This window comes from Cetorhinus maximus, chromosome 3 (assembly GCF_964194155.1).
Source record: "Cetorhinus maximus chromosome 3, sCetMax3.hap1.1, whole genome shotgun sequence".
In the NCBI taxonomy this organism is placed as follows: Eukaryota; Metazoa; Chordata; class Chondrichthyes; order Lamniformes; family Cetorhinidae; genus Cetorhinus; species Cetorhinus maximus.
In genome coordinates, this window is record NC_135881.1 from 132,510,303 (window position 1) to 132,526,661 (window position 16,359).

The 16,359-nt window shown below is 42.2% G+C and overlaps 1 protein-coding gene across 1 annotated transcript in view; it reads right to left on the reverse strand.

Moving 5' to 3' along the window:
* skap2 (src kinase associated phosphoprotein 2) overlaps window positions 1-16,359 on the reverse strand; it is a 274,482-nt gene that overhangs the window by 70,569 nt on the left and 187,554 nt on the right. The window contains exons 8-9 of the mRNA XM_078534160.1: window positions 14,375-14,438; window positions 6,487-6,612 (exon numbers count right to left, since the gene is read on the reverse strand). Coding sequence (XP_078390286.1) covers window positions 6,487-6,612; window positions 14,375-14,438 — 190 coding nt within the window. The remainder of the gene's footprint in view (window positions 1-6,486; window positions 6,613-14,374; window positions 14,439-16,359) is intronic.

The window sequence follows — 16,359 nt, forward strand, 5'->3', positions numbered from 1 at the left end:
CCAGACTCCCCTACCTCACTGATCCGCCCCAGGGATCTCCCCTCACACCACGCCTCCAAACTACTATCGCCTTCTGGGACTCCCCAACCTTCCCCCCCATACCCCAGGGGTCTCCCCTCAACCACACCCCCCCCACCTCCCTCCACAGGACTCTCCCCACACCCAAGCGACTACACCCCCAATGGGAACTCCCCAACCCACAGGGTTCACCCCATCCCCATGTGGACTCGTCTCCCCACCCCCTACCCCCATGGCCCAACCCGGCCCTACCCACCGATCACCCCACTCCCCCCCAGCCCAGCACAAGGCCAGCCTGACATCACCCACCCTACCACCCACCCAACCCCCAAACTCCACCACTAGCGCCCCCTCCCCCCACTTACCTTCTCCCTGACCTGACAGAACTTTTAAACTTACCTGGTTTATGGCAGCTAGTGCCATAAAAAAAGGGGCAGAGTTTACTTCCCTTCGACACTAGGCCCCAGGGAAGCACTGCACTGCTTAGTTTTTTGCCTTAAATATTTTTCGATCCTATCTCACCTGACCTTCCAATTCAGGCCAGGCGTGATCCGGGAAGTGCAGTGCTTCCCTGGGGCCTAGCGTCGATAGGAAGTAAACACCGCCCCCTTTTTTAAGGCACTAACTGCCATAAACCAGGTAAGTTTAAAAGCTCTTGCCAGGTCAGGGAGAAGGTAAGTACCACTCTGGGGAAGTCCAGGCCCATTATAAAATAAAGGGTACATTGTAAAGGGGGTACAGGAGCAGAGGGACCTGTATCTGTGCATAAGTCATTGAAGTTGGCAGGACAGGTTGAGAGAGCGCGGTTAAAAAAACATACATCATAGTTTTTATTAATAGGGGGCATGGAATACAAAAGCAAGGTGGTCATGTTAAACTTGTATAGAACACTGGTTCAGCCTCAACTGGAGTAGTGTGCCCAGTTCTGGCACTTAAGGAAAGATGTGAAGGCATTACAGAGTGTGCAGAAAAGATTTATGAAAATGTTTACAGGAATGAGGAACTTCAGTTACGTAGATAGATTAGAGAGGTTGGGATTGTTTTCCTTGGAGAAGGTGGAGAGGAGATTTGATTGAGATATATAAAAGCATGAGGGGTCGGGACAGAGAAGATAAAGAAAAACTGTTCCCATTGTTGGAAGGATTGGGAATAATAGGGCATTGGTTTAAGGTAATTTGCAAACGATGCAATGGAGACACGAGGAAAACTTTTTCATGCAGCCTGTGATTTGGATCTGGAATGCACTGCCTGAGTGTATGGTGGAGGCAGGTTCAATCCAGACAATTAAGAGGGTATTAGATTATCTGCAAAAGAAGAATCTGCAGGGCTACGGGGAGGTGGTTAGAAAGTTGCACTAGGTAAGTTACTCCTTTGGAGTGTGAAACTCTAGTGGCTGGTTGGCTGGCTGGAACGAAAGAAGGAAAGAAAGAAAGAAACCAAGTCTTTACTTCTTCCAGACAGAGCCTTATTCCAACTCACATTAAACTCCATCCCAGATCATCACCTGTTTCCCCTTTATATGCACCCAGTAGTGTGTTTAACCATTTAACCTCTAATTACTAACTTAATCACTTATTCACTATTAGCTATTTCCTATACTAACATGGAGAGTCAGTGCCGACACGACGAGTCAAATGGCTTCCTTCTCTGCTGTAACCATTCTGTGATTCTGCAATTCTAAGTTTACATTATCAAGCTCCTTCATAATTTTAAAGACCAGTATCAGGCCAACTCTCAGTCTTCCCTTTAAGAATAAAAACCCAGCTTTTCTGTCTTTCTTAATAGTCATAGCCTCCCATTTATTGTATCATACCTGCAAATTTTTTTTTACACTGTCTCAAGTGCTTCCATATCCTTTTTATAACATGGAGACAAGAACTATGCACAGTATTCTAAGGATCCTTTAAGGATTTCTTCAAGTTTAACACAACTTCCCTGTTTTCAATTCTATCCCTCTAGAAACGAACCCCAATGCTTTGCACATTTTACGGTGCTGTTAATCTATATAGCTGCTCTTCATTGTTTGTGTATTTGTACCTCTAAATCCTCTTGAACCTCTACTCCATTTAAACTCTCATTTTCTGAGGAATGTGGCCTCCTTATCCCACCTACCAAAGCACCACCTCACACTTACCTATTTACCTATTTACAAAATGAATTTGCCATTTACACACCTATTTGATTAATCAATATTTTGCCTCAGCTTTCACAGTGGAGGACACTAGTACCACCCCAATAGTAACAGGTAGTGCAGAGGATATAGAGAAGGAGGAACTTAGAACAATCACCATCACTGGAGAAAAAGTACTGAGCAAACTATTGGGATTAAATGGTGACAAGTCCCCAGGACCTGATGGCCTACATCCCAGGGTCTTAAAGGAACTGGCAGCAGAGATAGTGGATGCATTGGCTATAATATTCCAAAATTCCCTGGATTCTGGAAAGGTTCCAGTGGATTGGAAAAATGCTAATATAATGCCCTTATTCATAAAGGTCGGGGGGAGGCAGAAAGTAGGAAACTATAAACCAGTTAGTTTAACGTCTGTCATTGTGAAATGGTTGGAATCCATTTTTAAGGAAGTAGTAATGGGGCATTTGGAAAGTCAAAATGCAATCCATCAGAGTTAGCATGGTTTTATGAAGAGTAAATCGTGTTTGACTAATTTGCTAGAGTTCTTTGAAGATGTGACAAGCAAAGTGGATAATGGGGATCCTGTACATGTAGTATATCTAGATTTCCAGAAGGCCTTTGATAAGGTGCCGCACAAAAGATTAATATACAAGATAAGATCACAAGGAGTTAGGGGTAATATATTAGCTTGGATAGAGGATTGGCTAACCAACAAAAAGCAGAGAGTCATGATAAATGGGTCTTTTTCTGGATGGCAAGCTGTAAATGGTGGGGTGCCACAGGGTTCGGTCCTTGGGCCCCAACTATTTACAATCTATATTAATGACTTGGATTCAGGGATAGAAGGTACGATAGCTAAATTTGCAGATGACACCAAAATAGGTGGGAAAATAAGTTGCAATGAAGAAATAAGAAATTTACAAATGGATATGGACAAGTTAGGTGAATGGGCCAAAATTTGGCAGATGGAGTTTAACGTGGATAAGTGTGAGGTTATCCATTTTGGTCAGAAGAATAAAAAGGCGACTTATTTAAATAGACAGAAACTTCAGAATGCTTCAGTGCAGAGGGATCTGGGTGTCCTCGTGCATGAATCGCTGAAAGCTAGTATGCAGGTACAGCAGGTAATAAGGAAGTCAAATGGAATTTTGGCATTTATTGCTAAAGGAATAGAGTATAAAAATAGGGAAGTGTTGTTACAACTGTACAAGGCATTGGTGAGATCGCACCTGGAGTACTGTGCACAGTTTTGGTCCCCTTACTTGAGGAAGGATGTAGTTGCATTAGAAGCGGTTCAGAGGAGGTTCACTAGATTGATTCGAGAGATGCAGGGCTTGTCTTATGAGGAGAGATTGAGCAGTTTAGGCTATACTCGCTAGAGTTTAGAAGGATGAGAGGAGATCTAATTGAGGTATATAAGATGCTAAAGGGGATAGACAAAATAGACGTGGAGCGGATGTTTCCCCTTTTGGGGCATTCTGGAATGAGGGGCCATAGTTTTAGGCTAAGGGGCAGTAGATTTAAGTCAGAGATGAGGAGGAATTATTTTTCTCAAAGGGTCGTGAATCTGTGGAATTCACTACCTCAGAGTGCAGTAGATGCCGTGTCGCTGAATAAATTTGAGGAGATAGAGAGATTTTTAATTAGTAATGGGTTGAAAGGTTATGGGGAGAGGGTGGGAAATTAGAGTTGAAGACGAAATGAGATCAGCCATGATCGTAATGAATGGTGGGGCAGGCTGAATTGCCTACTCCTGCTCCTAGTTCTTATGTTCTTATGTTCTATTCTTTAAGTTTGTTAACACCTTCTTATATTTGTCTAGTCTTCCTCAGTATCAACTATACCTGCATTTGATGGCATCAGCAAATTTTGATACTGTTCTTCCAACTTCCTAAATCACTTATGCAAATAATGCACAAGGGCAACAGTGGTCCCACCACTGCTCCCTGTGGAACACCATTTCCCACCTTTAACATTGTCTCTCAATTTCTGTGTTGTAGCTAAATTGCTATCCATTTGTTACTTGTCCTCCAATTTCACATGCGTTGATCTTAGTCACGAGTCTTGTCCTATTCACAAGCCTCGACCAAGGTAGAATTAGAAAAAAACTTATTCCTTCCTTTGAGATAGTGGCTATTAAGGACAGGCTTCCATAAATCCTGACTTGCACTTAGTTCTGTTTGCCTATAAACCATATACTTGCTGACCTACACTAGCTCCCAGTTCAAATTCCATGGCTTTAGCCCTCCTTATCTTTGCAATCTTCTCCAGCCCTACAAGCCTCCAAGAACCCTGTCCCTCCAATTCCAGCCTCTTCAGTATTATGGATTTCCCATAAATCATGCGGTAAAGCCTTTAGAAGTAATGTTTTAGTTACATTTAAAAGTGAGTGAATAAAATCACAATCTACCTTTTTTAAAAAATCACTTGATTTCTTTTAAAATCAAGTAGATTCTAATGGCCTTTGCCAGCAGGAATTTTGGTTTCAAAGAATCACAGAATGTCATTCAACCCGTTGTACTTGTGCTGGTTCTTTGGTACAGCTATCCAATTAGTCACACTCCCATGTTCTTCACCCATAGTCTTTAATTTTTCCCCATTGACCCAATTCTCTTTTGATTGTTATCATGGACTCTGCTTCCACCCTCTTTCAGGCACTGCATTCAAGATCACAACAACTCGCTGCGTGAGCAAATGTTTCCTTATGTTACCTCTGGTTCTTTTACTATTCACCTTAAATCTGTATCCTTTGGTTATTGACTCTTCTTTCACTGGAAACAGTTTAACCTCACTTACTCAGTCAGTTACCCCCACGTGATTTTGAACACCTCTATCAAACCTCCCCTTAATCTTCTCTGCTCTAAGGAGAACAATCCCAGCTCCTTCAATCTGTCCACATAACTGTAGTCCCTCATCCCTGGTACCATTCTAGTAAACCTCCTCTACACCTTTCCAAATGCTTCAAAGACCTTCCTAATATGCACTGCTTAGGATTGGCCACAATAATCCAGCTGAGGCCAAACAGGTGTTTTATAAACAAAAACAAAAAATACTGGAAAAACTCAGCAGGTCTGATAGCATCTGTGGAGAGAAAGACAGAGTTAACATTTCGAGTCCGTATGACCCTTCTTCAGAGCGCAGAGGTGTTTTATAAAGGTTTAGCATATTTTCCTGGCTTTAATATCGCATTTCTCCAATCATGGGTTCAAGGATTCCATATGCTTTCTTAGCAGCCTCTCAACTTGTCTTATCGCCAACAGGGATATGTATAGAAACAACTGTTCATCATGACTTTTGTTCCATCCCTAAACTAATTTTGTATCATGCTGCCACTCTTTAATTCCATGGGCTTTAATTTTGTTAACAAATTTATTATGTGGTACTTTGACAAACAGGACATGTTTTTAAATATGTTGTCATTAACAGTAAACAAAACAAACAATAATAATTTTAATAAATTATTTTTGCTATTTGAATGAGAATAGTGGAACATGCTTGGAATTACAGTATTTAATTGGCTTTAAAAATGTTGTTAAACCATGATAACACAGAACAATATTCAATAATCTATTTCCATGTGATGATCTGATCAGTACAAGCACATGCTTCTTCTAAAATATTTTTGCCTCTCCATTTGAGCAATTAGCTAACCAGGTGCTAAACAGATCATCGCTTCTACATGCATATTCTTTCTCTATGCAATGCATTTATTATCACCAGCTTTCAAACCTAAAGAAATTTCAACAAATAAAATTGGAATATCCAATAAAGTTGTTTTACTGCATTGACGCTTTAATCATTATATAATATGCAGAAATCAGTAATAATATACAGGTCACTGGCTTTCCTTCCTTTCACTGGTCTTGCTGTTTTCCCTGCAGTGTAATTACTTTTACATTAATTTAATGAACTATCCAGTTAGCCTATCACCCTTTTTTTTGTCCCATGGTGGTAACCATGAAGAATTTAAGAACTGGTTACTTTAAAATCTAATGAATTGAGTCCATTCCAGAACTCATTTGTGCCCTTCTCTATTAGAACTTTAAAGAGGAATTTGATGTATGGATGAGGATATGCACTCATGGTAGGCCTCACTGACTGATTATTTTAATACATTAGAATAGTTTTTAATACATATTTCAATTAAAGTTAGACTTCTGTGATAGGGTAATTTTCTTTTTGTTCTTATTCATTAATATGTAATTTTTTAACCAACGAGCAATGTACCTGAAATGAATTTCCTTATGGACATTTATTGAATCTAACCATATATTTTTGCATCCCTCATGAGAATTTTGAATATTTTGACATCAAATAAGTATTTTGAAAACACAAACCTGGAAGCTCTTCATAAATGTCTTCATCTATTGCCGTTTGGCTGAGTTCGTCACCTTTGATCTCTGGATCTATGTCATCATACATTTCTTCACCATCATCTTCTGGGATCATACCAGATTCCCTGTCTATTTAACAAAACAGTAAGTGAAACATTAGGTTCTGAAAAACACTAATTTAGAAGATAGTTTAATAAAAATGTTAATCAATTGAAGTGATTCCTCTACATATCCTTATCAATAGTAAGGGAGCAGCACTGGTAGATGTCCTAAAAGAGAAAAAAAAATGCTGTAGCATTCTACTCAGTTTAAGAATGTTTGATGTTATAGTTTGGAGGAATCACCAAACTGCAAGAGGGAGATTGAGAACTTGCATTGGTTTAGCATGATAATTTGGCCAGGGAGAGCTCCCTATTCTTCTATGTACTTGAACTTTCAAAATAAGCTGGTGGAGCCTCAGTTTAACATCTTATCCAGAAATGGTACCTGATAAAATGCAGCACTCTCTCAGTACTTCACTGAAGTTTCAACTTTGTTACAATCTCTATAGAGATTAACAACTTTTGTAGGGGTTAATAACTTTTAGAAAGAAATTCATATTTTTAGTTGATAGGATGACTCAAGATGATTTAAGCCTTTTACTGTAACACACTCAAAGCACGATTGCCTAAACACTATTTTTGTAGGCAACTTATACTTTAAATTACAGAACAGAACTTTCCCTTTTCACTTTGAACACAACCAAAAAAACCCCACATTTTTACTGGTATACATTACATGGTCCTTTAAGTAGATACTCAATCCTCCCGGAAACACTCCAAAGTGATTCTTAGGCCTGGATTTTTCTTATGGCGGGCGGGCGGGCAGGAGCGAGTGTGGAGCCGATTGGTTGCATGCCGCCATATTACGCGGGTGGGCCAATTAAGGCCCGCCCAACGTAATGCACGGCCAGTAGCAATCAGCGCTACCTGTGCGGGTGGGGGGGGAAGAGGGAGAGTTGGGGCCAGCACTCTTTCGCACATGCATGCGAAAGAGCACAGCAATTTCCCTGAGGTACAAGGTTGCCTCAGGAAGATTGAATGGTTACAAAAATAATAAAGAATGGGTTTAAAAATTTATTCAAACATGTCCCCTCATGTCACATGAGTTGGGACATGTTGGTAAAGGTGGGAAAATTTACTTATTCATTTCACAAAAGCTTCAGGAAACCTCATCCCACCCGTGGATGAGGTTTCCTGAAAAACACGAAGGTCACTTGGGCTTTTCGCCTGCCCACCAACCTTAAGGTTGGATGGGCAGCGTTGTTAACTACTTTAATTACTTTCTTAATGGCCATAATAGGCTGTTGGCATTTCGGTGGGCGCGCAGCCAATTCTGGCGTGTGTCTGCTGAACGAAATATTGTGATGGCGCGCAAAGGCATCGGGACGCATGCCCGACGTCGTCGCATGTCATTTTACACGTAGGCGTGTCAGGCCCACCCCCACATGCCGACCGGAAGACTCTGCCCTTCGTTCCTTGGGGCTAACTTCTATTCCTTTCCTTTCACAGCCTGGTAATTTTTAACCCCTGAATGGTCCATCACAGTGAGTGTTTTCCTGGAGATTCCCTCTCTAACACAAGCTAGACGAGTCTTCCAGCCTCGTTTTAAGTCCTCACAAATTTGGGCTTTTCAATCAGAGTGTGAGCACCCAGTTACATTTCTGCGTGGTGAACCACAAAGACTTTTCATGTCCAGTTGCTTTCTTTTTCTCTCTCCCAGGTACTGACACACTGTCCATGTCTGAGAGTTTTCAGGGATATCTTAGAAACCCTTCCCCTTTCAAAGCCCATCTCCATGGCAATGTGAATCGCATGTGCCTTGCATTCAGGTAGAAATGCTGATTAGCTATCCCTGAAGCTCCAATTCTCTTTTATCTTGGAAATAAATGGACAGTTTAAAGCATAATTGTTTGCCATCCAATATTCTCAACGCCTTCCTGGAACTTTGGAAACCAGCAGTCTAGCCACTGTAAACAAGGATGTTTACACCTTATTTCCAGCAAAACAATCTGGCCCTTCCTTTAATCTTTAACAGCCACGTCAGCCAGACCCGTTTTCAGGCAGACTTCAGAACAGGTCACATGACCCCCTTCATTTGACCCTAAAATAAAGACACAGTTCCAAAACGTAACAATCTTATAAAACATACCTGTAACAACCTAAATCTCTGGAATTATGTTTGAACCCACAACCTTTAGACACAGAGGAGACACTGTTAATAACTGAGCCAAGCTGTTGTGGGAGATAGAACAGGTTAAAAAAAAGGCAGAATGCTTCTTCTCCATGACCCCTTGCCCATTTATTTTTGCACCACAGGCAGTTTCACTTCAAGGTACTAACCCGCTTCCTGTAAGGACTCCATCCCATTCTCTCAGTTCCTTTGCCTATGTTGCATCTGTTCTGATACTCGGACTACTAATAATGCAGTTTGTCTTTAATTAGTATGCCATAGACATTGCTCTCTCTAGTTAATCAATTACTCCACAATGGTTCTCTATTAGTTTATTCTTTCACGGGATGTGAGCATCACTGGCAAGGCTAACATTTGTTGCCCATCCCTAATTGCACTTGAGAAGGTGGTGGTGACCCACCTCCCACCAACCTTCTTGAATTGCTGCAGTCCATCTGGTGCAGGTACACTCAACAGTGCTGTTAGGAAAGGAGCTCACAGATATTGACGCAGCAACAGTGAAGGAACTGCGATACAGTTCCAAGTCAGGATAGTGTTACAATTATGAGGTTTATAAGATTTTGAGACTGTGCCTTAAAATTTAGGGCAAACGAAGGGGGTCATGTGACCTGTTCTGTAGCCTGCCTAACAGTAAGCATGGGTAGTTTGTTTGATCAAAGGCGGCTTGGATTGTTTTACTAAGGATAAGGTACAAGGTATTTGTGATGACTGTCACTTTAAGATCAGTTCAACTGAGTAGGGGTGATGTGATTTGTTCAACCAATATGTGGAGTAAGCGGTGGATGGCGACAAACTTTTGGGGGCAGCCGAAATGGAGGAGGATGCTCCATTACCCTTCATGGATGACAGGCTTTTGTGAGGTTAAAGAAGGCCATATACAAGGGTTGGTGCTGTTCTCTGCATTTCTCTTGCAGTTGCTGCACAGTGAAGATCATCCATTGTGCCCCTTAGTGGGCAGAATCCACATTGCGACTCTGGGAGGTGCTCTTCAGCCACAGGGAGAAGGCGACGGAGGAGGATTTTTGTGATGACCTTCCCTGCGGCTGGCAGCAGGGAGATTCCTCTATAGTTACCGAGTCGGTCTTGTCACCTTTCTTGAAGATGGTCACGATGAAGGCGTCTGAGATCTCCTGGCATGCTCTCCTCCTTCCAGGTGAGAGAGATGAGGCCATGTTTTCACGCCAATTGTGCTTCTCCGCAATCCTTTAGTGCTCCAGCGGGGATTCCATCTACTTCTGATGCCTTGTTGCTCCTTAGCTGTCGAATTCTACCTCGTGCCGGGTTCAGGTTGTGCTGAGATGGACAAGGGTAGTAGGCTGCGGGATGGAGTTAAGGACATTCGCATTGAAGATAGAGTCTCTACTAAGAAGATCTTTGAAGTGGTGCTTCAAGTGGGTGCTAATTGCTTCTTCATTCTTGGTTGGCAGTGTAGTGGGGCCTTGGGTGCTTGGGCCGTAAGTGGTCTTGAATGCGCTAAAGAAACCTCGCACATCATGGTTGTTAGCTAACTGTTGGATCTCTTGCACTTTCTCCACCCACCACCTGTTCTTTTGGTCATGGGTCTTTTGTTGGACCTCAGCCTTCAATCGTCTGTAGAGCAGCCATCTTGCGCTCGAGTTGGGTTGCTGCTCCAGGTTCAGAAATGCTTTGCATTTGCAGCTTATCAGCTCCTACATCTCTTGGTTGTTCTCATCAAACCAGTGTTGGTGTTTCCCGGTCAAGTAACCAAGCGTCACTTCGCAAGTGCTGATTATGGAGGCCTTGAGGGCAGTCCAGGCACTGCGGGCACCTGTCTTTGGGTCATCGGGAGTCGCCAGGTTGGCAGTGAGGAACTGGCTGAATAGTGCTCTCTTATCAGGGTCCTTGAGTGCCTCAGTGTTGCTTTTCCTGCGGCATCGTTTCTGTTGCTGTTGCTGCTTTAGGGCTATATTGATGTTAATGACAGAGCAAATTAGGCGGCGGTCTGTCCAACAGTTCATGGTGCAGGTGATATGAACGTCCTTGTGGTCCCTTGATCAGACAATGACATAGTCGAGCAGGTTCCAATGCTTGGTGCGAGGGTGTTGCCATGAAGCCTCTGGTATTAGTTATGACAAGGCTGTGTTCTAGGCATTTTGTCAGGAGCAGGGTACCGTTGGTGTTGGATTTCCCTACCCCTTCTCTGCTCTTTACATCACTCCAGAGGTCTGTGCCCTTCCCAACTCTGGCACTGAAGTTGCCATGGAGAATCGGGATTTGGACCAGGGATTGTTCGAGGCAGGAGTAAAATTCCTCTTTGTAGCATCAAGTGTTGGGGCGTACGCGCTGAGGACTGTAGCTCATTGGTTCTGGGCTAGGGTGACCGTAGGGTCATGAGGCACTCGTTTATCCTGCAAGGGGTGTCTTTGAGATGGTCAACTAGTTAATTTTTAATGGCAAAGACAACCCTGTGGAGGCGGCGATCTTTTACTGGTTTACTTTTCCAGAAGAAGGTGTAACCGCCACCTTGTTCCTTGAGCTGGCCTGCCTTGCCCACCGGATGTCACTTAGGGCGGCAATGTCAATATGCCTGATCCCCCGGGCGATGATAGCAGTACACTGTTCTGGTCTGTCACTGTTCGGGTTGTCCATGAGGGTCCTTACATTCCAGGTCCTGAACTTCATTTTAAGGGTGTGGAAGATGCCTGCGCGTGAGTTATTTTAACGTGGGGTGTCCGTTGCACACCTGCCACCACACGGCTTCACAGGGAAAGGCCTTGGTCCAGTGGCAAGGGGGTCTGAGGTGCCTGGAGACCAGGCTCTGCTGTAGAACATACAGACCCATATACTCCTACTGTCCTCTTTTCTCCTTCCCACAGGACCTCTCTCCCTGGAATTCATAAAGAGCAGTGACGGCTTTGTGATCTCGCTATTGGCCCATGCTGCATCGCCATGGGCAGTAACCACCAGGTGGTGATTCCTGCCTCCCAGTCCTCACCCGCTCTGACCCACTCTTTTCTGACCACAGGATGTTTCAAAGCCCTTTACAGTCAATGAAGCACCATTTTTTTTTAAATGGAGACACTGTTGTAATGCAGCAGCCAATTTACACATAGCAAACTCTCACAAACAGCAATGGGATAATGACCAGATGATTTGTTGATTGAGGGATAAAAATTGGGCAAAACACGGGGGATAATTTCCCTGTTCTTCTTTAAAATTGTATTATGGGCGTTTTACATCGAGCCAACAGGGCAGACATGACTTTGGTTTAACATCTCATCTGAAAGAAGGCATTTCCAACAATACACATCCCTCAGTATTGAACTAGAGTGTAAGCTTTGATTTTTGGCTCAACGTCCTGGATTCCCAATGTGCCTAAATGTGACTCCAGACCCATAACAATAGAGCTGACTTTTAACTATCCTCTGAAGTGGCCTAGCAAACCACTCAGTTACATTCATAAGGGTGATTCACCAACATCTTCTCGAGCAATTTGGGATGGACAATAAATGCTGGCCTTGCCAGCGATGCCCACAACCGGTGAATGAATAAAACAAAATTGCTAGTGAAACATGTATAAAAGGTGACCAAATACTTAGTTGATGAAATAGGTTTCAAGAGAGTCAAATAGATTGGTAGAAGGATTTCAGGAGGAGTTCCTGAGAATAGTTCTGAGATGGCTGAAGGCTGTCCTACCATAATGAAATAGATATTGGGCGTGATGGCAGGGGTGGGGCCGCAGTGACAGGAGTAGGCAAAGAAGGTCAGAGTCTGGGACCAGGGTGATTATAAGGCTGAAAACATTGCAAAGATAGGATAAGGCAAGTCTGTATAAGAATTTGTAGATAAGGATGAGTGTACTCAGCGAAGGCGGTGGGTGGACAGAGCACAAGGAGAGTTGCAGAATATTGCAAACAATATCAGTTAATTTATTAGTAGCAACAAATAAATATCAATAGAGTTATTGTTCACAGTTATTTTATAACATAGATATCAAACAGATGGTGCAAATATTTTCTGTAGTCTGTCTACTTCTGTTTAAGAACACTTTTCATTCAATGATCTAGATTTTCCAATTTTAACACCAATGGTAATCCACAATAACAATTTGCATTTAATACAGGGCCTTTATGTAGGAAAGCATCCTAAGGTGTTTTAAAGGAGCATAATGAGACAATACATAACATAGAGACAGAAAAGGAGATATTAAAATGTGTGACCAAAAAGCATAATTAAATAGGTAGCCTTAAGGAGAATCTCAAAGGAGATGAAAAGGTAGAGGAGTTTTGAGAGAGAACTCCAAAGCCTAGAGCTCAGGTGGCTGAAGGCATGGCCACCAACAATGAGGGCGAGGAAGGTGGGGAATGAATAAGATGCTAGGGTTGGAGGAAAGCAGAGTTCTTAAAGCTGGAGAAGATTACAGATCTAAGGGGGTCAAAGCAATTCAGGGATTTATACATGAGTATAAATTGGCAGGAACAAGGGTTTTAAATAGATGGTTGATAGTGGAGAAAATAAGCCAGGGGTTATCTTCACTTTCCAGGTTATCCTATAGCAGCCAGTAGTATTGTCAGAGGATAGCAAGGCTTGATGTTACTTGACATGGTCCAACTTGATCAGGCGAGGAATGGCTAAATCAATTATTTGCCATGTGTATTCAAGTCGGAATTAATTGAGTAGGGACTATACTTGGGGAATAACCAGGTTGGGAGAAAGTTAAGGATTTTACAAGGGGCAAGAACCTCAAAAGGTGGAGATGAGGTGATGATTGAGCAGATCATAAAAGTTGTAAAATTATCATGATAGAAGGAGCGCCAGAGGCTAGATAGTTGGATGTATGGAAGTGCAATTATAAGTGACTTGTGAGGAAGTTGGGTTGGGGAGGGTAGTTTTTCCAGGGACAATTGCATAAGGAAGTGAGAATGAGAATATGAGTGGTGAGGGATAAGGGAGTGAACTAAGGTGGCCTTGTCTGTGAATGAGACAATTGGAATAGAGAGGCTACTTGAGACAGCAAGATTGAGGGATGGCTGTAAGTTTATTTAAGGGAGTTCAAATGAAGGAAAAGTTTAAGCCAGTGGACTCAGGAAGAGAGGGCTAGGTGAGTTGAGATGGAGGTTGAAATCAGTGAATCCAAGAATTCACTCAGTGCAGAGGCTAAAGGAGGAAAGAAGTTGTGTATCTTGATGAGAAGCTGAGTGATGCTTGGATGGGGAGTGGAGAATGCAGATTTTAAAGAAGAGCAAAGGGGTGAAACTAGATAAGAAGATGCCAGAGGAATATGGGGGCAGACCAATATGAGGTACATGTAGCATGGCTGCAGTTTGGACAGGACGGTTGGTGGATCTATAGATATGCATGGAGGTTTCAACGAGGGAAGAGGTGTCATCGCTCGCTAGCCAGGTTTCTGGGAAGTCCATGATGTCAATTAAACCATTCACAGTTCACGTCTTGGATGGCAAGGGCCTATTGAATGGACAATCTGGAGAGCAGTGCTGATTGTTGATTTGCTTGCAGGTGCAAGTCAGCGTAACTTGATCCAGGGGTCCAGCAAAGTTGAGTGGTGACCTCAGTGATTAGCACTGCACTGCATGAGTCCATATACCAGCAGAGCTACATCAATAACAATCACACCTAGGCATAAAGTGGCAGAGCACCTAAGCCAATGGTTTGTTTCCACATTTGTTTCAACTCTTACCTTTTAATACAAATTGAAGCTGTTCAACCCATTCTTCTGCCTCATTTGAAGAAGCTGCAGCAAACTGAAAAATTTGAAATAAAAGTTAAAGCACACAAGAAATTGGAAATATATGCTGTCAGAAATTTGTGCTTCCAATGTTCAGCAGGTCTTTTCTGTGAAAGGATGTTTTAAATTATGTTCAGTTTAATTTAGACAAATTTAAGTAATTGAAGCAGAGGATGACGGTTTAAATTGTGAACAGCAGCTGGCAACTGTGTGAATACTGCTCCTCTTCATCAATGTCAAATGCAAAACTGATGAACAAAATTTACTCTTGGCAATTAAGAGACATCAGTGCTTTTCTTTGAACTGCTGTATACAACCCTCAAAAAAATGTCCTCATCAGAAACAGCCACTCAACCTGACAACTTAATAAACTGGCTTTCAACAGAAATCTTAAATGCAAAAACTTATTACACTAACGGTCTGTATCATTACTGACTGATTGAAAGATTCCATTAAATGTCTTGCCTACTCTGGATGTCACTTTCTTTCACTGTAAAGATATTGGTATTTGTTCTGTTAAAAATGCCAAAACTAATTGACAAGAAGAATTTTTGCCAAAAGAATACCATTCTACGCTTTGTATGCATCTTCTGAAACATTTGTTCACTATTAGGAAATTGTTAGATAAGAATACAGAGTACCATATGGAATTGCCTTTACTATCTACAGACAAGAAATATCGGCCTGGCTTTCACAATAGTGTCAAACTTCATTGTCATTACTCCACTAAAACTGACAACAGCAACCTCTTATTTCTATAATGCCTTTAATGTAATAAAACATCCCAAAGTGCTTCGCAGAGGCATGATAAAACAAGATATAACATCGAGCCACTTAGGGAAATATTAGGGCAGATGAAAGAGTGGCTGAAAGAGGGAGTGAGCTAGACAGGCAGGGAAGTTTAGGAAGGGAATTCCAGGGTTTAGGGGTCAGGCAGCTGTAGTCACAGCCACCACTGGTGGAACAATAAAATTTGGGGATGCTTAAGAGGAGTGCAGATTTCTCAGATGGTTGAGGGGTTGAAGGAGATTACAGAAACAGGGAGGGATTTGAAAACAAGGATGAGAATTTTAAAATCAGACATTAATTGACCAGCAGCCAATGGATGTGAGTGAGTACAGAGGTGATGACTGAACAGGACTTGGCAGGAATTAGGCCATGGATAGCAGAGTATTGGATGATATCAAGTTCATGGAGGGCAGAACGTGGGAAGGTCAGGACTGCATTAGAATAATTAAGTTTAAAGGCAACAAAGGTATGGATGAGGACAACTTCTTGAGTCCCCACATTCGCAGTAACATAGAAACTCAGAAGTTGCTTCAGGCTGCTGTCAATAGAAATCAATGGAAATAATGGAACTAGGTTTTTTAACGCACTGCAAACTTCATAATTACAGGTAAACACCCTTGGTAAACACCTTCACTGGTTCTGAGAAGGTAATTTTATATTTGTGTAGTGAAATTTCTCCAGATCAATGACTAATTCCACACAATGTTTGTTCATCTTTATTTTGGCCTGTATGTTAATCCAATCATAATCAGTTGTTTACCTGAGAATGTAAAAAGCTCAGAATTTTAACTGCCTTTAACATCCTGGTTTACTGTGTGTGAATACTTGGGTGTGATTGGCTGCTTAGCTGCTTGCTGACATCACTGCTGTTGCACTGCAAGAAATCCCCTTACAAGGTACTAGATCTAAACTGCCACTGGGGAATTGAAATCCATGCCAGAGATAGATCTATGTTGTCAGCTTTCTTCACGGCCAGCCACGTATTTTTTTAAACTCATTCATAGGATGTGGGCATTGCTGACAGGGCTAACATTTATTGCCATTCATAATTTTGCCCTTTAGTAGGTCGTGAGGAGTTGCCTTCACATTTGACTTTTCTGTAGCAGTTTGATACAACAGTTCAGTGGGCAGTTAAGAGTTAACCACGT